We start from the raw sequence: 25013 nt of genomic DNA on the forward strand, positions 1-25013 counted from the left end.
GACGGGGCGGGCCGCATTCAAGTGGGGTGTGGGCCGATCCCCTCTGCTCTTTAGGCCAGGCTATTGTATATGTCATGACGTAGGTCACGTGACGGGCCCTTATGGGCTGTGTGCTATATCACACCACATGCTTATTTCCACATTAGATATAGGAGGTGGCATAATGACTTCCAAACAAAATTGCAAAAAACAGAAGACGGAGAAACACTTCCTATGTGACAACACATGCTTTACGACAACTTCCTAACTAGGCATCCTGCAAACAAACAGAAACACTTCCTTCATGACAACACACATGCTTTACGAAAACTTCCTAACTAGGCATCCTGCAAACAGACACAAACACTTCCTTCGTGACGACACATCCTTTACGAAAACTTCCTAACTAGGCATCCTGCAAACAGAACTGCATGAACAGGTACAGAAGGTGACGGCATGTACTTCAGATGGGCTGGTCTCTGCATCCCTGAGACTGATATATACAATCAGAAGAGCCCTCAGAGATATGACTCTTCAGCTGTACAAGGACCATTCTAACAACTCCGTCGAGATACATCGTCTGTCTCGCTCTCCATGGCTGGAAAGGAGCTAACTCTACATGCATCACCAGTCGTCATGAGACTAGAATATGTAACATTCATTCACCTTGAACCCTGCATAATTTAGACAGACCATTCAAGAGCACGGTAGGTGTACAAGACATTCTCAAGAACAACAACACGAAACTTACACGAGTGGAGAATTCAGAGCTGTGGTTGAATGATACATGTTACCGGTACTAGCTGATTTAGCTTCTTCGGTGCCACCTCCATATGCTGTAAGTAATCTTCTCTGCGCAAAGGCAACATTAGAAAGTTTTATGTTACAACAACAATCATAAAGCCATGTTGATTCATCAAACTTTCGCTAAGTATAACTTTACAATTTTTGCAAATAACTTTATCTACCTCTCCAGTGAGGAAAAAAAATCCATTTGACTACAGTTGTGATCACTCCCATAAGTAATTAAATGTTTATCTCTCTTCTTAAGGTGAGTATTTACAATTATAAGATCATACGAAGTTGCAAAATTCAAAATCATATCATCTTCATTTTTTTTTCTATAATCAAAGCTCCCCATGCACCAGTTTTTATTCACCATATGTTTTCCCTACATAATCATTCAAATCTTCTCTAATTATAATGAAATGTAAAAAACAAATTATAAAAGGTCCAGTTATAAATGATCAAAGTACGAGAATCTGTGACTAAAAAAGCCACTAGATGGATAATAAATATTAATAGTAGTTGGGCAAATCTAGCTTTAACTATTTACATTGGACCTTTGTTCAGATTGGACCACTCCATTGAACTAGGCTATGCGAGAACAAGTCAAAGCTCGGACTAGCTCACATCAGTCTATCAGGGTCTCACATGAGTACTTTAAAAATGTGTCATATCGTGGGCACTTTCAAGTCAAAAAACTGTATATAAAGTCAGGATGAACATTTTAGGAAAAATTGCAAGCATAATTCTTCCTTCAAAAGTGTTCATGTTTCACAATGGTTAAACAGAACCACCATAACAAGGACTTCTTATTCGTGGCTAAACTCCCTGACAGACAAAGTATCAACACGTAATATGTATTACATTATAGTGCAACATGATGGGTTGGCATCAGAGTGGCCCCCCTAGCTGAAAAGTCAATCATTTGTCAGTGGATTCCCAGCTGAAAATCTAATTTTTAAAAGTCAACAGACGTTAGAAAGTAGCTTCTCCTGTCAAGCATGTCATGTAATCACAGACATCACATCCTTTACATGCAATGCAAATGCTTGATGCTAGCTCTTAGATGATAATTAGGTTGGTATGCGGAGAAGATGACTCCCAAAATACACGGAAGGCAAGCATATAAACTGATTGCCAATAATATCTCAGATTAAATTAAGGGAAGTGTAAAAAAAAAAGGGACTATCCACGAACATTTAATCAAGGATTTAGTTACTGGTCCTATACCAGTTTCTATAAACTATCGGACCAATATGGTGCCCTTATATTAAGTGGTATGAGAACCTTATGTACTGTTACTGAAACATGGTCAGAGTAATAAAATACTAGTAAGTATGTACTGACCTAACCAGTGTTTCAAACCATACCTTAAATATCAATATATCTTGTGCAACAACAGGATATAGAAAGTAGGACCAACATGCAGAACATGTGGTAGCAAGCAATAATCAAAGCTCCATCTTCCTTGCAGCTGTCACCCACCGACACAAAAAATATGCCTGTATATTTACTCTCCATATACAGGTATATGGTGGATTTTATATGTGTGCAACATATGGCAGCAATCCATACTATACATCTCTTGACATGTTTCACAAATTTCATTCCAGCACTTTTGGAATGAATCAGCTGGTTTAGGACTGGGGCATGATCTAAAATGTCGAGACCAAACCGATTGAATCAGCTGCTTCTAATTAATCCTAACCACTTTTGGCAGATCCCAGCAATCCCAAGACATGTTGCAGCCAATCCTGGCTGACAATCTGATCCAACAAATCTGCCGAATTTGGATTCTATATTCAATTATAAATTCTGAACACTTGAACCTTGGAATCGCATAATACATATGACATAATGCATATTGGCACTACTATGTCAACTTGCAAACAAGAGATAAAATTATGGAACATCAACTGTGCAAACATTCAAAAAAATGGTTCAAATTTTTAATTTCTGCAAACGGATAAATGTTAGGTTCATCAAGAAAATATGATTACTGATGCATATTGTGATATTCAGATAAAGTAACAGACCAACATATTTAATAAGGGAAATTCTAAAATAGATACTTAAAAGACGAGTAAACTCACATGGGCCTCAAACTCAGGACTAGTCAAATTGAGATGCAGGTTCCTCATCAATATCAATACCTGGACATTTGTAAGTGAAAACATCGGTTCTTCTGAGTTAAATTACAAATACGTAAGAACAAATTTAGTTATTAGTACGATGCGTATACAATTTCTGCCAATAAGACATTCATGAAATGTAAGAGAGCTTACTACAATAAAAATTAACATAATTTAAAAGGAGATGAACACCATCAAAGCACAAAATTTGGCAAAAATTATAATAGTGAATGTAGACAACACAAAGCATATCAAAGAGATTTAATGGTCATAATAACTTAAATCAAAGATATTTAATGGTCAACAAAGTAATGAAACAGATGACCCTTGAAATATACATGTCAAAATATAAATTGTTGTTAACAATGGTGCTGATGCCCTTCTCTTCAAATTCGACAAAAATAAATGGTGATACATCAAAACACTTTGTTATCCAGTGAAGTTACTTTTTAAAAATGATAGATCATGAAACAATGTTGTTTGTGAACATTATAGACCATGTTACAACCTTACATAGTTAAAATTTAATGCAACAATCCACTAAATTCTAATGCTCGGTAGCTCCATGTATCTTGCATTTCTTTCAGATGAATTAGCTGCTCTCCAGTCAAATTTCTCAAGTGTCTTCACACACTAATTATTTTCATGTTAAACCATAGATATGTATTATCATGATAATGAAACAAAATTCAAATCACATAATCCTTCTAATAAAATAAGGATGAATCCTACTTTTAATGGATCAATTACTAACAATATGAACAGAAGTACTTATTATTTTCTGAATCAGTTGTACACAACAAATATGAAGCTTTCAGGTTGTTGACAGCAATCTTACCTTGTCAATTATTTGTATGAGATGCAAATTTAATGACAATAAGAACTAAGGTTATCACATTGATATAAGAAAATTATGCTTTTTAATAACTAAGTACCTATTTAAGCATGTTAACCTAAGCAACAAACAATAGTACCGGATCAAAATTATTATTATATTTTAGCCCAAAGAAAAAGCAAACAACACGAGCATCAGTAGTAATCATTAGTACACCAACCAAAAATTACACCGACAAACCTTTTCACTATATGCTGTAGACTACATATATAATATGATTATGAATAAAAGTTTCTTTAAGACATCCAAAAACCATAAGCAGAAGATCAAAATTGCTCATAGCTTACTGTTTCAATATTGATTGGATCCATTGCCTTTAATTTTTGCAAATGCCCACTTGTATTAGGATCAAACACACTGCCGAGAAAGCCGTACACCTGAGCGAAGTCCGGCGTAACTGTACAAAACATGACAACAAAGAAAATAGAAGAAATGTAAGGAAGAGAATTGAGCAAAAGAAGAAAAGAAGAAGCATAACAACAAAGAAAATTGCAATATTGGTAGGCAAAGAAGGCGAAGGATGGAAACAGCAGAAACAAAGTTAAAAGTTAATTTAATATTTAGGAATGACCCAAAACCTCCAGACTGCTCTCCACTGTCATGATGCAGGAGAAATGCTATCTCCCTTTGGAGGAAAATGAGATGGCCACCACTTTGAAAGGATGTGGAAGGACCCCGAAACAGGGTAGTTGACGTTGACCAACTAATTTTGACGTGTATGATTTTGCCTTTCACAATCTTGAACATAATTGTGGCTTTGGCTACTTAAAAAAATATAACAATGAACTGACTCGATTTGGCTCTTCCAATATTTGGATAAGTGAACCAGCAAGTCTTACATTTTGTGGAAGATGATACTCACCATGAAGAGATGTGAATTGATTTTCCTGATCAGTTGTTTCACAAGCTGGCCAAGTTGTAGGACTCCCACTGCTGCTAGAACAACAATTGTTAGCCATCATAACTCCAACATTTACTTTATCATCTGCAAAGTTAGCATAGCTATCAGAAGATGGAATTTGATCACATAACCAATAAATCATTGAAATTAAGCTATCAAACCTTTTATTGGATGGCATGTCCCAACAGGCTGGACAGAACTCTGAACCCAAGAAGACCCTGTTATAGTTGTGGAATCTCTAAGTATTGATGATGTTTCTCCTGTGGAAGCATAGCCTGGTTCAAGTAGGCAGGAAGTCTGAAGTAGAGTTTTGACTTCAGGAATCTGAGTAACTGCCATGTTACACAGATAAAATATTATTAGTTGCATCAGACAATAAGAATCAACAACTATCCTGAATAGTGCTAACCATTTTTTGCAGCTTTCTGGGGATATGGATGAGCTGCTTTTCGCTTGGGTCGAGGTGGTGGCACATGTTCATTTGTACCATTCTTCTGAACCTTCAGAAAGTACTTCTGAGCATGGCTTCTTATCTGTAAGGAATAGTAATCGGCATCGTCATATTTGACATTGTTAGATGACAAATCAGCCTTTTACATATAGTGATTTGCAGAACAGATGTGTTGATGGAACTACTTCATTTAATGGTGGAATGGCAATTCAAACAAAGCTATTACTCTGTTATTTTCATTTTTGACCAATGGACTTATGGAACGACGCTAACAAAATATTGTTTCTATGAAGCATCGATACATATACGAGAGACTGATACGACAAAATATAAATAATTTGACACAGCAAATTTTGAAAACATTAGAATAGATACAACATATATATTGCAGTAAAAATGATTTAAGTATATAATACTATATGCAACAAAGCATCATGTATATTGATAGTAACGAAATATGTAGTTACATTTTATGATTAATAATAACAAGTAATTAACTAAAATCCCAAATATATTCATCATGGAAAATAGTATTTTCTAACATTGTACCATAAGAATATAGAGAAGAAAACAAGGACTAATGAAAAATGTAAAAAATATAACTTTATTTTCTTTCATCATAGCTTGATGTATAATAGCAACAGCACAAATAAATATATCATGTTACATATTCATCCCATTTGACATCTACAATCAAAAGTTTCAACATTGAAGTAAACAAAATTTTCCAAAAAGTATCAAAGAGGCATTCCCAATAAAAATATATGTTTTTTACATTTATAGAATATAGAGAAAATAACAAAAATATGTGAGAATTATTTAAATTGTATCAGACCAAGTTTGATGTTAATCTGATCAACATAAAATTATATATATAAACAAAATCATACATTCATCTTGTCTATAATTAAAAGTTTCAACATTTAATGAAAACAAAGTTCTCCATGAAATATCCCACAAGTACCTTAAAAGTATCTTATCTTTTTAATAATTATTTAAAACACAGGTTACTTCTTTACTTCAGTTAAGTATCTAACATGTACCAAAGATCTTCTTTACAGCAGTGAAGTATCTATTATATATGATACAAATAAAACAAGTAATTCAGAGTATCCATATTCTACATGATTATTAGGATATCTACTAAGAAGACAAAAAGACCAAAGATAACTTTGCATGTAAGTCAACTGCAACAAATCATAGGCTTATGGATTAATGGGCCACCAGCAAAAATATTACCAACTTCCCAACTACATGGACTTTATTGAATAAATAGACATCAATAATAAGCAACAGATATGCTAGTTATGAATAATAAGACCAAGCCAATATCAAATGACTAGAATCTACTTGCCACACAATCATATGTATATATACACACACATACATAAACTTGGAAACGTATACCCTTCTGTCTTATAACCGTGGTTGTATGCTACTTAACAAAAATATTATTTTTAAAAAATTAACCTGGATGACTGTCTTTGATCCAACAAATGCTTCTATCTTCTTCCAATCTCGATCAAAACTGCAACAACCAAGAGTCTTAAAAGTAAGTATAATTTTCAAAGAGGATTTACTGTTCACAAGTCTAATCAGCTACACATAGTGATCATACCACGTCACATTCTAACACACAAGAGACTACTACTGGCATGAGTAACAGCCAGCAAATTTTAACTTACTGAACTCATGCAAAAGCTATGATCCCTACTCACAAACAAAGGAGATACCAACTTAACCATTACTTTACGAAGATGGAATGTGATTCAATCAAGCAAGCACGACTGTGACTGACAACATACAGCACGGAAACAGCATGTCAAGTCCTCAATCCAGTCTGGAAGATACAAATCAGGAAAAACAGTCGAGACCTCACACGGAGTGAGCCATGGCAAGCATTGAATCGACTGCTGAACCAATTGTAAAAGAAAATTTTCATCTATAATTTTAAGCAGCAAAATAATAGTAGGATGGCTTAAAATTAAAGACGACGACAACACGAATTCCAATTCCATATCTAACCGTATGTTCATAATCAACCACATTCTCACCCCGAGGAAATCTAGAGCCATCTAAGACAAACAAAAACAAGAGAAGAACAAGTCTGCAGAAGCTAACCGAGTGAATCAAGAGATGTAATTAGCAATTTCCATGGCAACAAGAAAACTCATGGGTCAACATAGCAAGTTCCGCACTCAATGAGGCATTAGGAAAAGTAATCAGGCGGAACAACTTCCCGATGTAACCATAGCCTGATTGGCGAGATTAACTACAACTACAAGTAGAAGCCCCTTTGTCAAGCCCCATGTTCCTCAGAACCCTCCACTAAATGTGTTGCGATATCACCTAAATGTTTAATAAACCGATAGAACGCAAGAATCAGAGCGACAAGAGACGTCCCGACATCAAAGACGATAAAGTCCAAGGAAATGATCAGCGGGAACTGAACACCGAGACGAGAGGAAAAAGGGGGAGGGAGGGATATGGGGTCGTCTTACAGCTGCAGGGCCTCGAGGAACTTGTCGTGGTCCTGCTCGGTCCAGCTCTCCCTCGACTTGGTGATCGTGTAAGGCTTGCGGGTCTTCTTTCCGACGTCCTCAGACGAAGGGGCGGCGCATCCAGGGAGGGCCATCACAGGGGCGCGGTCCGAGTAGGAGACGACGGCCGCCTCTTTCATGCCGGCGGCGTTATCGTGCACCATAACCAGAGGTCCGGAGATGCGGAACCAAAGGGCGAGTAGGAGAGTGGACAGCAGAGGGGAAGAAATCCTTCGATCCTTCTTCTTCTTCGATCGGTTTCGCGTCTCTTCTTTCTTCTTCTCGTCTTCCCTACTACAGTCTACAAAAGTGGATACAATTACCGCTGTCTCCCCCTCTCTCTCTCTATCTCTATCTATCTATCTATCTACATATGTATATAAAAAGAAGTGCTGATTTGTGGTGGAGTGCGGACGAGCGCCACTTGCGATATCCCAACCGACTAAATGGTATTAGAAATAACTGTCATACATACCCCAACCGAATACCCCATTCTTACCTTCATTCCAGTTGCTATAAAAGCAGGCCCCGCATAAAAACTCGACCTGTTCACCAACCACGACAGAGGTGGAGGATCGAGGAATCAGACTACGTAAACGGATGAGTCTTATCTCCAAAGGCTCGTTCGCCGACCAGCCATCCACCGTCCATATCTGCCTCGTGATGGCAACAATCTCTAGTCTCTAAGCGTAAATGTAATAATGCTCATTAGTTTGGACTCTAATCTTTAAGCATACAATTCAATCCGTCACCCACTTCGGCACCTGCTCATCCATTGGAGAATTAACGGCGGGTCCCACATGGAACTTCGAGACTCTTTCAGTCGTCCACCGTCCATTTTTGCCTCGCGATGTTAAAAGAGCGTTTAACTTCGTAAACAATTGTTAATCAGATTCCTAATCATAAAATCATAAAATAACTAAGATGGTATTTTAATTGAAATAAAATTGTCTCTGCTACGTGGCGCAAGCCCGGCGGCTTTGGGCCCCACCTGAAGAGGTAGCAGCCACGTGTATATCCACGAAGTCCTCTCTGTGTTTGGTGTTCGGCTAAGGACGGAAGGAATTCCGTTAAACCGCATCGCATCACATCACATCATAGAGTCTCTCCGAGATTGGAGGAACGGTCACAAGTGGTGGAATACGGCCTTGATTGATTGATTGATTGTATATAGCTTGTCCGACGTAAGACGGGTATTTTTGTGGGTATCTTTGATAGCTAGCACTGGTTGAAGTGGAATTGGCATTTTGGGTTGTCTGCCATCACCTATAAATTTAAGTTCCTGAAATATTATAACTAAAAAAAGTATTTAGTAGTATAATAAAATATTAGACAAAAGGTGTTTCTTCCATTTAAATTCAAAGTCTTTTTGATTAAATATTATTTGACGGTGTTAGCTATCTTACCAACGTAAAAACCTTGATAGTTTATCGTAAGATTTTGAGTTCGAATTCATAAATAAATAAATAGATAAATTATTGTTATTTGATCTTTGTATAAAGGCATGTCAAAGGACAAATTAAGATTAGGCTTTGACATGTCTATAGACCATGGAGAATGTGATGGCCAAAGCATTAAGTAGAAGAGAAGAGACACCAAAACTAATGAATCATTTGATGAGATTTGCATGTTGCCATATGGTACAAGTTGCAGGTTACCTACTCATCTCAATTAAAATTGGCACTTGGTAGACAAAAGTTCCTAATCAATCATGGATTCATGAACATATATAACCTTGACACTCCTATGCATCTCTCTTTTTCTGAATGGCTGTAGTTAGAGAGATTATTCTCCTTGATCTTCTTGACATGCAGGCAATGATTAGATACTTGGCATGATTAAGTTGCTTCCTAGTTTTCATGTTCCATTTATTTGTATATTCGGTTTGTAGGTAGAGATAATTCCCCATAATCTTCTTTGTTCTCTTTCAGGCTATCATCATCTCTGTTGCTTCATTTGTCTGTGTCTATCCAAGAGGGAGATGAGAACATATAGCAGCAGTGTCAAGATTGCATTTTGGTCTATGACCATTGCAAGGGAAGAAGAGGTAGGGAGGAGTCACTGAGAGGTGGTGATGGTTCAGTAGAAGAGAGAAGAAATAGTCGATAATGATGAATCTAGAGATAAGGAATAGTTCTTTTAGACTATGCAAAGGGAGGAAGAAATAGGGCAGCAGCAACCGGAGGAGGAGGTGGTGGTGGTGAGTAAGAAATGAGAGGTTTGTGGCGGGTTTATGGGGTTTGTGCTGCAGTGGGGCATGCATTTAAGGTCATGTCCACTTGCAGAATTCCCAAGACAAGGAAATGCTAAGTTATTGCCTTACAATAATGAGCTAATTCCACTCTTTGATAAGACCCATAAACTAACGTCAGTCTCCTTTGGAAGGCTGACTTCATCATCTGTGACCATATACTTTAAACAAGCTTCTTCTTCTTCTTCTTCTTCAATCCTTCACATAGGTTTTTGATGAGAAGTTGTCTTCATTTAAAGAAAATGAAAGTAAATGTCCCCATCTAAATGCAATCTTCACCTTTTCTTCCTCTTATGTTACTACCATGAGTAATGGTTTGATATCTTTCATACACTCTTTTCATCTGCATGCCTACTAATCTTTGAACTCTTTGCTGGGATATTGTCATTTATGGCTGCAAGGTCTTGTTTCCTCCGACTTGCTGCACCTATGAACTGGAGATAACCTGGGGCAGTGACATGCACCATCGAAATGGATCCAAGCAATTAGCTGGCTGCATGCACAGACAATATCCATGTTGTTCATCTTTGCTTTTTGTTGAGGTGTGTGTTTTAGATCATATGCTCATGTTGATTAGAAAGTACTTATTGATGACAATATCCATGTTGTTTATGGTAAGCTGTATGTATAAGGCCTGATATCATCTCAATTACATCCTTCTTTGTCACTGACAACTCGAGAGTCCTGTAGGTTCTATACACCAGTAACACAACAAGTCTTTATCATCTCCATCTGACAGTGAAATGGTATGCATATATCTAAGCAGCATCTGATGAGACAAATCCATACAGCCACTACATGTTATACAAATGCATGACTATGATACTCGAGAATAAATCTGGTTGTTGATTAAGATAGCTTTTCTTCAACCAAGTGGTCTTCTTGAGTTGGGAGTGGCTGCTTTAGGATTATGATGTTTGATGACTGCTTCTTTCTCTCAACCTAAATTAGAGAGAGAGAGAGAGAGTGAAATCCCCATCATTAACTCACAACATAGTGAGATAGACATTCAGATTAGATGTAAGTGCTTGTTCATATGTTCTTGTCTCTTTACATTTCCCTTCTCCCTCAAGAGGATATTAATTTCACAAGGCATCCATGTTTTGTGACAAGTGGCAACAATAATGACATAGAATAATGCAAGTAAACAGCTAACAGTGACCTAATCCTCTACTAATTAAATAGTTTAGGCTTTCCCTTCTGATTCTATACACTAAAAAGAACTGTGAAGGTCCGAATCGTGACCCACATGCCTGTATTACATCAGAACTTTACAGATTTGCATGTTGTTCTCACTGCTTCTTTTCTTATGAGGGATGGCTAAGTGCCTGCACCTTCTTGTCTGGTGCAGAGGGTCAAAAGAACCCTAAAACCACAGCAAAAAGCAAGTGGAGAATACAATTGGTTCTGTTCAGTATCTTTTCCTGCCATCGTAATTACTCTCTCTAATTCACTCTTCTTTCTGCTTATGAACACCATGTTGGCAGATCCAGCAGGTTAAACTAATGGCACCAGAACTGCTGCTGGTTTTGCATGGAGGGTTGATCATGTCTGGGCACTGATATATATCAACTGCAAGTTGATGTTGTATCTAAAGATTACCAGCTATGGAAGAACATGCATATGATGAGAGGACAGGCCAAACCAGATTATGTATGGTCCCCCTTCTACCCTTCTTCTCTCTTACCATCTCAAAGGTCTTTGGCATTCCTTTCCTGCCCTTTTCCTCCTCTTCCTTTGGTGTGAGATCAGTCTATCTTATCTTGTTTCCACCCTTCCGATCTGATTAGCTCAATGCTTAATTCACCTACCTTGTTCAGGGAAGCTGTTGCAGCAGTCTGCCATAGGCATATCAAAGAAACATCTCTCTCTCTCTCTCTCTCTCTCTCTCTCTCTCTCTCTCTCTCTCTCTCTCTCTCTCTCTCTCTCTCTCTCTCTCTCTTCTTGGAGAGCCAGTGGGATTCACTAGCGATACAGACTCGTCAGCAAGCAGCCTCCTTCCTTCTGCCTTATTTTTCGGGCTTCGGCCTATCAAGAGAAGGGAAGAAAAGAGAAATGCCTTGAAGCGTAGGAGATCAAGGCTGGATCTGTATTCTTTCAAGAACTGAAAGCTTCAGGGTTGAGTCATGGAGGCGTTTAGGGTATACGACACCTCCTCGTCTTCTCCCTCTGTTCCCCCATCGGAGAATGGACAAGCGCCGGCGGCTCCTCTTTTAGATCGCGAGCACATGTTCGACAAGGTGGTGACACCGAGCGATGTCGGGAAGCTGAACCGCCTCGTGATCCCAAAGCAGTACGCGGAGAGGTTCCTCCCCCTCGACCCGTCTCTTGCCGTCAAGGGCCTCATCATGTCCTTTGAGGACCTTGCTGGCAAGGAATGGTGCTTCCGCTATTGCTACTGGAACAGCAGCCAGAGCTACGTCATGACCAAGGGGTGGAGCCGCTTCGTGAGGGAGAAGCAGCTCGCTGCAGGCGACACCGTGTCCTTCCTCCGCAGCGCCGGCAACGCTGGGCAGGACCGCCTCTTCATCGACCTGCAGCACCGCCCTCCGCTTCCCATCACGCAGTTCTCTCTTCCCGGACGACCAGTGGGACAGTGGAGCGGATTCATCGCATCGTCCTTCTACTACCGATCGGCATGTCCGCGACATGTAGGGGTGGAAGCAGATGCAGGTAGGAGTGACATGGTGAGCATGCCGCTGGTCCCAGGCTCAGTTCCGGTGGTCTTCGGCACAGCTAAGCCAAAGCAGCTCAGGCTGTTCGGAGTAAACCTAGAGTGGCCCGACGCGGAGGGCAGCAGCAACTCCCAATCCCCGCCATCATTGCAGCCTGCTCGCTGGTGGAGCACCTGAGGTGCTGAGTCCACTCACTGACAACAGCCAGGAATAGCCAGCCAATGTACCTGCAATCACAATGCAGTGAGGAAGGAATAAGGAAGAAGGCATCCTCTCTCCATATATGTGGTTTAGACCCCACCATTGTGTCGATTGTGTAGCACATAGCAATTGAGCTGAAGCACTTGTGATGAGAAGGAAGGGGAAGGAAGAACGAGATGTCGCTACTGCTGTACTCATTTTTATTCAGCTGAAACTATTTGATTGGTCAATCATGCATGCATGATGCATCTGCCTACTTTTATCTTTTTGGATTCAGCTATCAAGTAATTATCATGCTCCTCCTCTATCTTGTTCGTAGCCTTCTCCTACAGGACGATTCTCAATAGAATAGAATTCAATTATCTGTTGTTGTCTTGTTCTTTGTAGGTTCTTCAGCTTTATTCTACCTTCAGTACAGATCACTTGCCACTTGCTTTGGATTGTCGAGGACGTATCAGAAGCTTGTGATGTTGGATCTCTCTCTCTCTCTCTCTCTCTCTCTCTCTCTCTCTCTCTGAGACACATAGTAGAACGAGAAATGAAGGCATATGGAACTGATACTGTTCACCATTGTTCTTAATGTTGCCAGCTTCTGAGGAGAAGAAAATAAAGAGCATGTTTGAAGTTCCTTTTTTTTCCTTGTGATTATGAGCTCATTATGGAGTTGGATTTTTATCTTATTTTTATTTTAGCAGTCGAACCGATGAAGATTGTGGTTGATGAGTTTTAGACACCATCAAAAATCTAAATTTAAAGCTTAAGCTATTAAGTTATGGAGTATACATCTAATTATGTAATTATCCTTTTAGTTAGAATTAATGATTTAGTGAATATTATATAATAATACTATATAGTCTTTGGGGATTTTGTAATAATTGTAGATTTTCCCTTCTAAAAAATATGTAGTAAACAAATTAATGATTTGCAAATGCTTTCATATCTACTTTGACATTGCACAATATTAAGAATTATCAGATTCAAACATGTTAGAATTTCTTGAGATAAGAAATGAAGTATACTTTTTTTGCTAGCCATTAATTAGACCATATAGCATATGACAAATATCTTTTTTGGGAAAAATAATATCATTACAGGATTGTCACATAATCACCAAAACTTAGCCTTAATTTATGGTTATCCACTGCCTAATCTCTCCTTTCTTCATGAGCTAATCATAACATCTCAAGAGCATGCTGTGATAGTGATACTGGTGCCTGGGATTCATGTAAGTCACATGATCTTGGTGTCATCAGTAGCACTGGTAATCCCTAGTCATAGCTTCTGAATCATCTGATGTTGCATATTGATATATGAGTTGCCTTGTTTTCTGCAGGAAGATGGAGAAGAAGAAACAAGGTTGCCTTCTATTTCCACCACTGCCTCTCTGGTGCCACAGGTTAAAGAAGGTCTCATGCTATATATCCATATCAAAGGTTGCAAATCTACACATGTGATGTTGACATTGCCATTTTGTGTATATACATATATATATATATATCTATAGGGTTGGCTTTTATATATCCTTATATCAAATTCTCTTGTGAATGGATTCATTGGGCCACAAGCATTCCAAGGCCCAACAAAACCACAGCAAATATGATATGGGCTAAGGTCTTTAAGCTGATGTTAAGAATATAAATGAGATCATATCATCATCTATATAAGTTTGAGCTTTTAGATGAAATGATATTAATCACAAAATTAAGATAGTATGGGTGTCGAAATCAGATTAGATGTGCAAGGAAGAACAGTAGTTAATCATGGGCAACCATTAAACCAATAGTAGTTTGCATTATCTTTACTTGGACTATAATTGGTACTGAACACCACTTTCTGCAGATTCTGTCACTCGAGCTTAAGTTTCTGCTACTGATGCTTTTGTAGTGGACACAGCAATGGCATCAGGATCCTGCTTTCCTGGTCACTACACTGTTTGCAGCTGCACTTTGTTCTCTTCGTTGCCCTCCGCAGGTTTCACTTCACTATTACGGGTTTCTTTGCTTTTGCCCCACAAGAGGAAGTAGAGACCAAGGATCACGAGCGCAGACCCAAGAACACTGGCAGAAAGCAAGAAACTAGGCATGAATCGGTGTCTGCAAGGAATAATGGACGAGCACAGAGCAGGAGTACCTTCCGAGGTAGATCCGTTCATGGAGGACGGAGGTGTCGATGACGGCCACGATGATCTGTATGAGAGGAGTGAATGCAGAGGTGAACAGTGGTCCTCTTTTCTCCACGCACCATGACATGGCCAAGAACCCTATCCCTGATCCCACTATCCCCTGCGACGAAGGTGAAGGGAGTCGTCAGTATCTCAAGGATTTCGAGTGAATTGTATGCTATCGGATTGCATACCGAGTACAGCACAGTGATCAACTCCAGCTTCGTCTTCAGAATCCACATGGAGAAGCTTCGTTGAATGGCTAAGCTCAGCGCGGCGGCCTGAAGGAAACTGATGAGGAAGACGAGCGCGGCGCCCGAATACAGCGCAGGGTACTTCTTGCCGACCTTGGATTGGACGAGGAACCACGAGGAGTAGCAAAGACAGGCGGCGAACAGCGCAACCGTGGCCATCAAGCACTGTCTCGAGGTGTAGTCGACGGCGAGGTGCGTCGGCCGAGGCTCCGACGCCCTCGATGGGTGAGGTGAGCTGGTCAAAGCCACGCCTTTGTATAGCGATAGCAGCATTGCACCGGCGATGCACACGGCTGCCCCGATCGCCTTCGCGATCCCCGCCGTCCGCTTCAGATTCAGCGTCTCTAGCCTGCAGGAGCGAGAGAGAGAGAGACGCGGCAATCTCGTCGTTAACGTGCCTGCAAGCTTATTAGCAGCAACAACAGAGAGATACCGGAAGAGTAACGCCATCAGGAAGGTGAGCACAGGAAGAATGTTGGCGAAGGCGCACGCGAAGGTGGCCGAAGTATACTGCAGGCCGAGGAGGAAGAGGTACTGCGTCAGCGCCGCGCTGCAACGAGGAACAGATCTGTTGGTTTCAGGCGTACTTTCTCAAGCGTATAGATGGATTACAGGAAAAGGTTACCCGAGTGCTGCGCTGAAGAAGAGATGGACGCAGATATCGGCGGTGAGAGGCGGCCTCGTCTTCCTGGAGTCAGAAGCCATGCATCATGGTGTACACAGCAGGAACACTCGATTGGAGCGCTGGAATGGAACGTCTTATACCTCTCGCGGAAGTAGGCGATGGGTGACAGGATCAGAGCCGCGATGAGCTGCCGGAGGGTGATGAGCAGTAGCCGGTTGGTGCCCTCGTCGATCGCCTTCTTGATCATGATGTTCATCACCGCGTAGGCCACGACGATGGCCAGCATCACCAGGACGGGTTTCCACTTCCCCCACCAACCCATTCCCACGTCCATATCCGTCGAGGACGCTCGATGCTTCGCCATCCCAGAGCGTGTCTATTTAAGCCAACAGGTAAGGAAAGATTCTATGTGAGTCACCTCATGGCTTTACAAGATTTACCGCTGAGATAAGCAAGATATTGCCACATGGAGGGCTGTGGTGGGGCAGGCATCGGATACGCTGCAGACATTGAATCATTGATTTCGACCCCATTTCTTTATATATATATATATATAAAGAATTAAAAAATCATTTTTTCGCTTATTATAATATTTTAATCTATTATAGTGTTTTCGACCAGTTTTTGTCACCATAACAAAAACATTACAAGATATACTTAAAAATATTATAATAATTAAAAATCAATAAATTAAAATAAATTTAATTTTATTAAAAAAATTTAGGGATATTTTTAATAATTTTCAAATTAAGGGTATTTTTGCTTCTCACATTGTTAAAACAATTCTTTTCCTGCTTTTCCAATGTTGCTTTCACTAAATCCATCAATAACTTATTTTATTCTCATGAAGCAAAGAACAAAAATAATTCATAATAAAATTATAGAGAATTCTTATATATTTTCACTCCTATTATGTATGCATATGTTTTAAGTCAAATAATCAGTGTACGAAAATACAAGAAAACAAGAAAGATAATATGCATAAATACTTTAATTTCCAACCTCAATGATGATGGGTTGAAGAATTCACAAAAGAGAAATATTTGATTCATTTATCTCAGATATAATACTTTAATTTCATGTGTTGTCACAATGAGCTTGACTATCAACTTTTCACAAATGAACAGGTCAGTTGTTGGATAACAACTGTTCTTTAGATGAGAGCTTGATGTATTATACCTGAGATAAATGAATTAAATCTCTCTTTAGTCTCTGTGAAGTGTTATCACAACATAAAAACATTGGCTAAAACTGAACATCCCTGCAAGATAAACAAGTTAAATATACATCATAATAGAAAACTTTGGATCACTAGATGTGAAAGTGTTATCTTCAGTTTCAACTCACTGATGTGATGATAATGTTGAGAATTTAGCACAAAAGATCATGAACTTCTAAACTGTATAAGCTAATAAATGCAATGATTTGCTGTAACTTGATCACCTAGAAGACCTCAATCTTTGTCTACCATGTCCTACCTGCTTATTTCTTCTTAACATTGTGTACTGAAGAGATTCAAGAAAAGCATATGCTTCGACCTGTCTTGACAACTCTTCTTACATGCATACAATCTATTTAATTCATAATGATGGAAAGTAACAGTTTGAGACATTACATGAGCTTGAAACTATTGGAGTATAAGTGGACTATAAGAATGATTTTTTGGCATGATTCTGTGAACAAACATTTGGAACTGCTGCAGTAATATTAATGGAGAAGTGATGGAACTAGTAAAAACCATATAGGCGCAAAACATATGCAGAAGAATCTGAGGCAATGCATCGAGTAAATAAAGCTTCTAGGCTAGTGGATAGAATATGATATGATAAATATCATATAAAGAAGGCTCTTAACCTTAAATACAAAACATTTTCTGTGAGAGAAAAAAAAGAGAATTTTTGGAAGTGGTTGAGTGTCTAGACACCTGGAAAGTGTTGAACAAAATGATGCAGAAGTGACAGTATGAAGCTGAATGATAGCTGCTTTGCAATTATTCTGAATGGAATTTGTAGAATTGCACTTGCAGAGCATCATGCAGAATATATTTTCTTCCGAGACAAAAAACATCATACTACAAAAAATATCATACTAATGTTTAACACACCTGAAAAAAATGCCCCAGCAGGTCAACTATCTACTTGATTCTTCATGTTGGAAGAAGAGACTTTGCACAAACTTCTGAAAGCACCACCCACTTAATCAGATAAAGTAGCTTCAGTGTCCTGCATTTACAGCATGGTAGAGTTTCACCAAACAATATGTAGTTAGATTCACCAGAGGCCCAACTTTTGCCTTGAGAAGCATGCTAAAGATGAAAACAGCTTCCGAAAAGAGAAGTACAAAGATATTAGTTAGATTTCAGCAAGATCTTCTGAAATAAGAAAATAAAGGTGCCATTTGCGAGTCACATGGCCCCACCCCAGGCATAGTTCATAAAGTTTTACAATACCATTGTCGATCACAATTAGGATACAAGATAAATTATAATATATTAAGAGAATGAGTAACTATAAAAGGAGAATCATCCACTATAAAGGTGAGAAAATGATAGCTTACACAAATGAGAATCATTGCAAATGATGCTTCCTACCATCAATGATACGGATTGGAGACTGGAATCACCTTTTTTTTTCTTTTGAGAGTGAAAGAAAGCTAACTATTATGTTGACTACCAGTGTGTCCAGATTCTCTGGTGCAGTGTCAGATGATAAACTTTGGAATGCTTGGTAAATATGAAAGAAATGTTTAAAAGTAGATGCATATTTCTTTAGTTCTTGCAAAGCAAATTAATTAAGATATGATCCTGCCTCCACCAATGAACATGTTCAATTATTTAACCATAGTTAAGAAAAACTTCATTCCTGAAACTATACCACATTTTTTCAGTTTGTCTGATTTCTTCTTTGAAAGAATAAAAGGGAGGAAAATGTCCACAAGAATCATATTCAAAATGATCTCAATTAGCATACAATAATGAGAAAAAAGGAATACACAAAAACATGAGAGAAAAGCACCAACAGTAGATAGTTATACTAGAAAAAAATAGAAATACAAGATAACGAGTAAAAAACTAAAGTCGATAACAAAACAGTACAGCTATGTTATGCAATTCTACTGATTGTAACATGATTGTAGGTCAGCTTCTTGCCAGATTCTCATTTCGGCTAATAGTGGATCATAAGAATGATTTTAAGCAACATTTACTCCAGAACAAATATGATTGCCACATTAAATGACCAACTTTTCAAAAAAATTAGTTATGATTAGTGCATGAATAATCAAAACTAGCATTTCTTAGTCTCAAGAACAGTGCCATAAAAGGTGATGAAACAGAATCAAGTATTAGTTGGAACATTGGCTTCTCCAACATTTCTGCTGCTTTTATTTTTCTGCTATTTAACTTGCAAAAATACAATGACTAGTGTACAACCTTCTTTGGGAGAAAAGGAGAGGGAACTCCAGCATAACATAGTGGACTATGGAGTTACTGATGCCATGGCATCAGAAAGCCTTACACTAGCATTCAATGTCATTAGAAAGAAAATGATATCCATGTAGATGATGCATGAATAGTCTTTTTAAGTATGGGGAACAACTTTAGCAACAATCTTATAAAGCAACAATGCCATTTGTCTGCACTTCAGAAAGTGCAAAGCCAAAGTTTCCACTATGGTTACTGTTCTTTGCTTTATTGACTACAAGATTCTTGTTAGTGTAAGATTTGTCACTCAATCTATATTCTAGCATAAGATGTGAGGATGCATAACCTTTCTCAAACTACAACCTGCTCTAATCTGTTATTTATTCTACATGACGAAATATTTTTTTTCCTACAAAATTTAGTTACTGGAGAATAAATGATGAAAATCATATCTAATCTATCATCTTAAACATGTTGATATTTAACATGATACATATCATAAGAGGAAATCCTATTGAATTCATATCCTTATTTGGATTCTTTGAGGTTTTATTTAAGTTCTCTTCCAAAAACATTCTCGACCTGCCTGTTTATTAGGAATTAGGAGGATACAAAATATTAGGAGGAAGCTCTGGAACAATGATGACAATGACAACAACAACAATAAATATATGAACAAGCTACATGAATCCTCTCACCTTATTGAGTTCTGTTCATGGCAATGCTATTGGTATCAAACTGAAAGCTACCAAATTTCTTTTAAAAAGAAAGTTATTCATGACTTCTATCACTTGCCTCTCACAAACTTGCCATGTGACCCCTCCTACGGTAGGTTCAATATGACCTGCCAATGTTGGCTTTATAGGTCAAGCTTGTGAGAGGCCATGTGAGATTTGAGAGTTTGTAGAAGGGGGTTTGGGGACATGTATTTTATTTGAACTCTTAAAAAAAATTGCAAATAGCTAGTCCAAATAACTATATGTATCAAGTAGGACAAAGCATCAGATGCTCCACAGACAATGCAACTTTCTTTTATCTGTCTGACATACTATCAGATGGAGAAGACTAAGCAGATAACAGAGAACATGATCCTAAGGATGAATAAGGAGGCCAAACTATTGGCCACAATGGAAGATGATGAATGAGTGGTGTCAAATCAGAGAACCTCTTTCCCTAAAGGCCTGGATGCTGTGATTTCTACCCTATGAGAAGATAAAGTTGTGTGACACCAAGTGCACTTGCAAAAGACTATAGTGTGGAAAAGAAAAGCTCAGACTGGTTTTGGTGTCTAATCGTAGAGAACATAGTTCACCACTGAAACCAGTAACGATATGATATTTAGGTTTGCTGGATTCAACTGCAAACAAGTCATCCAGTCTCATGAGTATGAATGCTAATGCACTTTCCACCAGACCTTTGCTTGTGTGAAGGATCATGAATTCTTTGAGTAGAAAAATGCTTCCATGTTAACCATCTTTTCATAATTACAAATCAAGATAAGAATGTTACTAAAATCAGTCTGCTGCAGCAAACATGCTAAAACTGTCTCAAAACCTCAGTTGGACAAAATGACACTTCTGGAATCTCAGTTATGAAAAATGACAAGACCAAATAATTTATATGCAATTTATCCCCCAAAAAAGACCCTGGAACTTGTCAAGGAACTATGCCTGAGAAGCCTCATGAAATCCTAGGACTAACTCTAGGTAACTCTAGGTAAAAGCTAGAACAAATCCACAACCATTTGTTTGGCATACACCACCAAATCCTAAAAATCACCTTCTGGCAAGCAAAACACCTGATAAAGATTCGTTTTTCCATTTGATTGGCATACATAAGTTGCATTACTAAAGGTGATTAACCAGGTCAACCGTTAAATCCTGTCATGTCATAGAACAAACCCAAAGCCAACCAGAAACAGTAGATACAACCAAAATCAACTTTCCATCAAAAGTAAAGTATTCAGCAATAAAAACGTCGGTTCAAAAATATGATTATATTGCAAACCCAAAAAACAAAACACACATCCAGCACTAGAATGGTACTGATGATTAAAGAACAGCTTTTTAATAAATGTAATGAGGAACTATTGAACAAGGAACAATAGAAGGTCGTATATAACACTAGTTTTCATCAGAACAACCCATGTAAGTCACCAGAAAATGAAGTGCAACAAGACAGGGTTCAAAAGTTAAAAAGAACTAAGCTGAAACTAGAACTTCAACAATCACACTAGATAAAAGAGTCAATTGACCATAAGACACCTTCCATGAAAAAGGGAAAGCCTAGACAATTGGTGCCTATATCTCTTACTCTATTACATTGCTTATATTCCACCAGTCATTGTTCCCTTCCCACTAACATAGATGTCATCCAAGGACTTCCTGATGCCCTTCTTTACATGACATTTCTGAGAGCAAAAACAAAAAAGAGCCATGGTGTTAATCTTAATATGACATACAAATAACAGTATGCGGAAGAAAAGTGGTGCAAGATCATTACAACTCAAGCATTAGTACAACACTTCAGATTCATGAAGAAGGACACTGCTGAACTTCTATAAATATAGATGCTACAGTCTAACAATTGTGGCCAAGGAAGATTAGAAGGAAAATAACTAGCAAAGGAAGTTTACTTAAAAAACAGTAACTCAATAAGCTGTACGTACAAATTGATCAACATACCTAGGCATCTACTTTTGAGTAGAATTTTAATTTAGATGGGTGACAACAGAAAAAAAAAAAAAAAAGGTTAAGCGCAACAATAGAGACATGATAAGAGGTTAGTTAAATTTGATACAGGAAAAAAATATCAAAATCAGAAGGCAACATCAGCACTGAAGAAAAACAATGTCAATAGAAATGATGCTATCAAGAAAAAAGATACAAAAAGAGAAATCTAGTTTCATGTCAATTCTGCTACTGATCTGAGAACAAGAAATAAAATTGTTAGCTAGCTACTTAAATTAAAAGCTTATTAAGTCTTAAAAATGAAAAATGAGAAGAGTATGTCCACTGGAAGAAAAGACTATTCAGAAAATGTTAAGTTTCAGTAAACCAATAATAGAAAAAAACAATGGGAAACTTACACTTCTTTTCTTTCAGAAGGGGAACTAGGCTGTGCAACATAGGCCACAAGGCCTAAGAAGGTCATCTCAGATCACAAGGTATAAAATCATTCTCATTGAAGCCCACAAAGGAAAGTTAACCACCAAAACAGGTGCGAAAATGTGCAGCTTGCGCAGGATGGGATCAAATCTCCATCTCCCACCAGGCAGAGAGAACACATTCAAACATCCAAGACAAGGGTCAGAGTCATAAAGAACTAGCAGATACAACTAGTGGTAATATAGTCCAAAAATTTAAAGAGATTGCAGTTTACAAGCTTATATATGACTATTAAGACTGCTGAATCATGCAAATTGGTTTAAAAATAAAAATGTAATCTGGATAGTAGCAATATATCAAGAAAATTATATATTTATGCATAAACATACCAAATATATACATGCAGCACATGGATTTACTAGTTGCTTTGAGAAGGATAATGATGTATTGTACTTGTATCATCTGTTTTCTTAAGTCAATTTTATTTACAAACTACAACACATACTGCAAATGCTTGTATATGACAATAATATAATGAGCAAAACACACTGAAATGCTAAATCTCTAGAGAGTAATAAATTTCACAAAATATTATTATCAGTTGAATAAAAATATGGATAAGCTACTTTGTTTTGAATGCGAGACTGGCTATAGCTTAATGCTAGATTACTGCTAGGCCTTTATGTTAGGTCAACCAAGTAGGATAATCTAGACCATAAGATAAGTATGAGGAGGAAGGGCCTTCGAGAAACATATGATGTTCTCTGCACTGCACATTCATAGATGTTTCTGAGTGAGCTAAGGCTTCACTAAGAGGACACTAGAGCAGTACACAGAGAAAGATATTTATCCGATGAAACCATATAAATAAAAAGGGATCAGAAGAATTGACATGGAGAAAGTCTCAATGCAAGAGTCTTCCCCAATATGGGGTCTTAAGAGCGCAAATGTACAAAAGGTTATGATTCATCCAAACTCTCACAAACAATAAAGCACAAAGAATATATCAATATCAAAGGCAGCATTAGGAAGTTGTGGAACATGGAAAGATTAAACAAAGGAAGGATTTCAAAAACTCATGTTTAAATAAAAATCACGATATAAAGATACCAATCCAACTTTGTTCATGCCAGTAAAAAATGTGTTAAAAAATGAATGAAATAGCATTGAGTTTACAGTACATACAAGATGGCAACTGCTCAGTCCACTAAAAAACCTGAGATACCTATTCTATCTCCATAATTGACGCAACCAAGAAAGCCTCCTGATCCTTCTCTTCAGGAGAGAATTTCTCTTCTGCAATCTCATAGGCTAAAGTTTTCAAAGGGGTCACTTACCCATGGAATGACAAAGGAAAGTCTTCTCTCACATAATCTTGTTGACATATTAAAAGTTCTTTGGGTGATGAAGTTTTCTTTGACCCCAATGAGATCAATTAAAGCAAAGAGCAATTTCGCACTTGACTTACTAATAAGTTCCCAGGTGGAATTCATATCTTAAAGTTGGAAAGCAGTCAAGATCCTGCTGGGAGGAACTTCCTAACAGGAACGATCAAACTTTCTAAAGAGGAGTTTGCATGACCCAATTATGATACCACAAGAGTTGGTTCACACAATGTGTCATTCTAAAGGTGGAATTCCCCAAATCCTTATAAAAGTTGATATGGAGAAGGGAATTGACAGGTTATCATTGGCTAGCTATCAAACAAGTCACGAAATTAAAGCATTTCCCTGATAAATTTTTTACCCAAGGTGTTCTTGCTTAGTGATGGAACCCAGTCAATTAGCTCCAAGAGTCAAAGAGGAGATCATATCGGTCTTTTTCCAATGTTCTACACTATGTTGAAATTTTCTATTAATGGGAAGACAATTATTACATTCTCTAACAAACCCAGTTTCAATATACCTTCTAAATGCTGAGCCATTGCTGTCCATAAGGGCTTCCAAATCCTCTTGTCATATCAAATACTACGAACTGATAAATATTATTCCGTCCCAATTACTACAAGCTAATCAATTAATTTATACAATATGGAAGACAAATCCACCAGACAAGACTAGATCAGCTGAGCGAGGAAGATGGATAACCTTCTTCTCTCTGAGGAAGTTGTGGATCTCAATGCAGGAGCTGTTGTTGGTGATGGAAGCGCATGTCGTAGCGATAGCCCTTGGCGATACCAATGATCAGGTTGTCGACGTGGCTGATACCGATGAGGATGGCGGCAGTGCTGCCGCGAGACCCGAACCAGTCGTCCACCACATCCCCGGGCCGCCCTCCGGCAGCTGGAAGTCCAGGTTCAGGTGCTTTAAGTAGCGCGCCAGCTTGCCGCGCGGCCCCTCCACCTCCACCACCTTGGCGTCTACCTTCACAGTCACCCCCCTCCGGATTCTCCGTGGTCTACGACGACAGTAACGTCTTCATCCTCCAACTGTTCGACAAAATGCACGACCTTCCCTCCTCTTCTCTCTTCATCACCCATTGCCCCGACGGTGATCTCACTTGCCCTTAAATGTATATAGCAGTGAGAAGGGGTTTGCCGCTGGGACCGGCGGGTAGGGTTTTTTGCTTTGAGAACTGGGCTCAAGGGATGATGAGTACATGTGGACCCTTTGATTTATCTTTGCGTATCGACAC

The 25013-nt window shown here is 38.4% G+C and overlaps 3 protein-coding genes across 3 annotated transcripts; 1 reads left to right on the top strand and 2 right to left on the bottom strand.

The window, feature by feature from the left end:
- Nucleotides 1-114: 114 nt before the first annotated feature.
- LOC103990631 (protein REVEILLE 6) lies at nt 115-8036 on the bottom strand. The gene is made up of 9 exons (XM_009409841.3): nt 7646-8036; nt 6615-6672; nt 5103-5226; nt 4855-5025; nt 4655-4777; nt 4080-4189; nt 2859-2918; nt 731-831; nt 115-653 (listed from the first exon to the last, which is right to left on the bottom strand). Exons 1-9 carry the CDS (start codon nt 7846-7848, stop codon nt 638-640), a joined length of 966 nt encoding a protein of 321 aa, XP_009408116.2. The 5' UTR covers nt 7849-8036; the 3' UTR covers nt 115-637.
- A 3070-nt stretch (nt 8037-11106) lies between these two features.
- Nucleotides 11107-13038, top strand: LOC103990630 (B3 domain-containing transcription factor NGA1-like). Its single transcript, XM_009409840.3, has one exon. It carries the CDS (start codon nt 12062-12064, stop codon nt 12785-12787), a length of 726 nt encoding a protein of 241 aa, XP_009408115.2. The 5' UTR covers nt 11107-12061; the 3' UTR covers nt 12788-13038.
- Nucleotides 13039-14562: 1524 nt separating this feature from the next.
- LOC135581890 (WAT1-related protein At3g30340-like) lies at nt 14563-24880 on the bottom strand. The gene is made up of 8 exons (XM_065161243.1): nt 22361-24880; nt 17956-18073; nt 15992-16227; nt 15852-15914; nt 15660-15776; nt 15167-15575; nt 14942-15093; nt 14563-14868 (listed from the first exon to the last, which is right to left on the bottom strand). Exons 3-8 carry the CDS (start codon nt 16213-16215, stop codon nt 14736-14738), a joined length of 1098 nt encoding a protein of 365 aa, XP_065017315.1. The 5' UTR covers nt 16216-16227; nt 17956-18073; nt 22361-24880; the 3' UTR covers nt 14563-14735.
- Nucleotides 24881-25013: the final 133 nt, after the last annotated feature.

The sequence above is a fragment of the Musa acuminata genome, chromosome BXJ3-7 (genome assembly GCF_036884655.1).
Source record: "Musa acuminata AAA Group cultivar baxijiao chromosome BXJ3-7, Cavendish_Baxijiao_AAA, whole genome shotgun sequence".
In the NCBI taxonomy this organism is placed as follows: domain Eukaryota; kingdom Viridiplantae; phylum Streptophyta; class Magnoliopsida; order Zingiberales; family Musaceae; genus Musa; species Musa acuminata.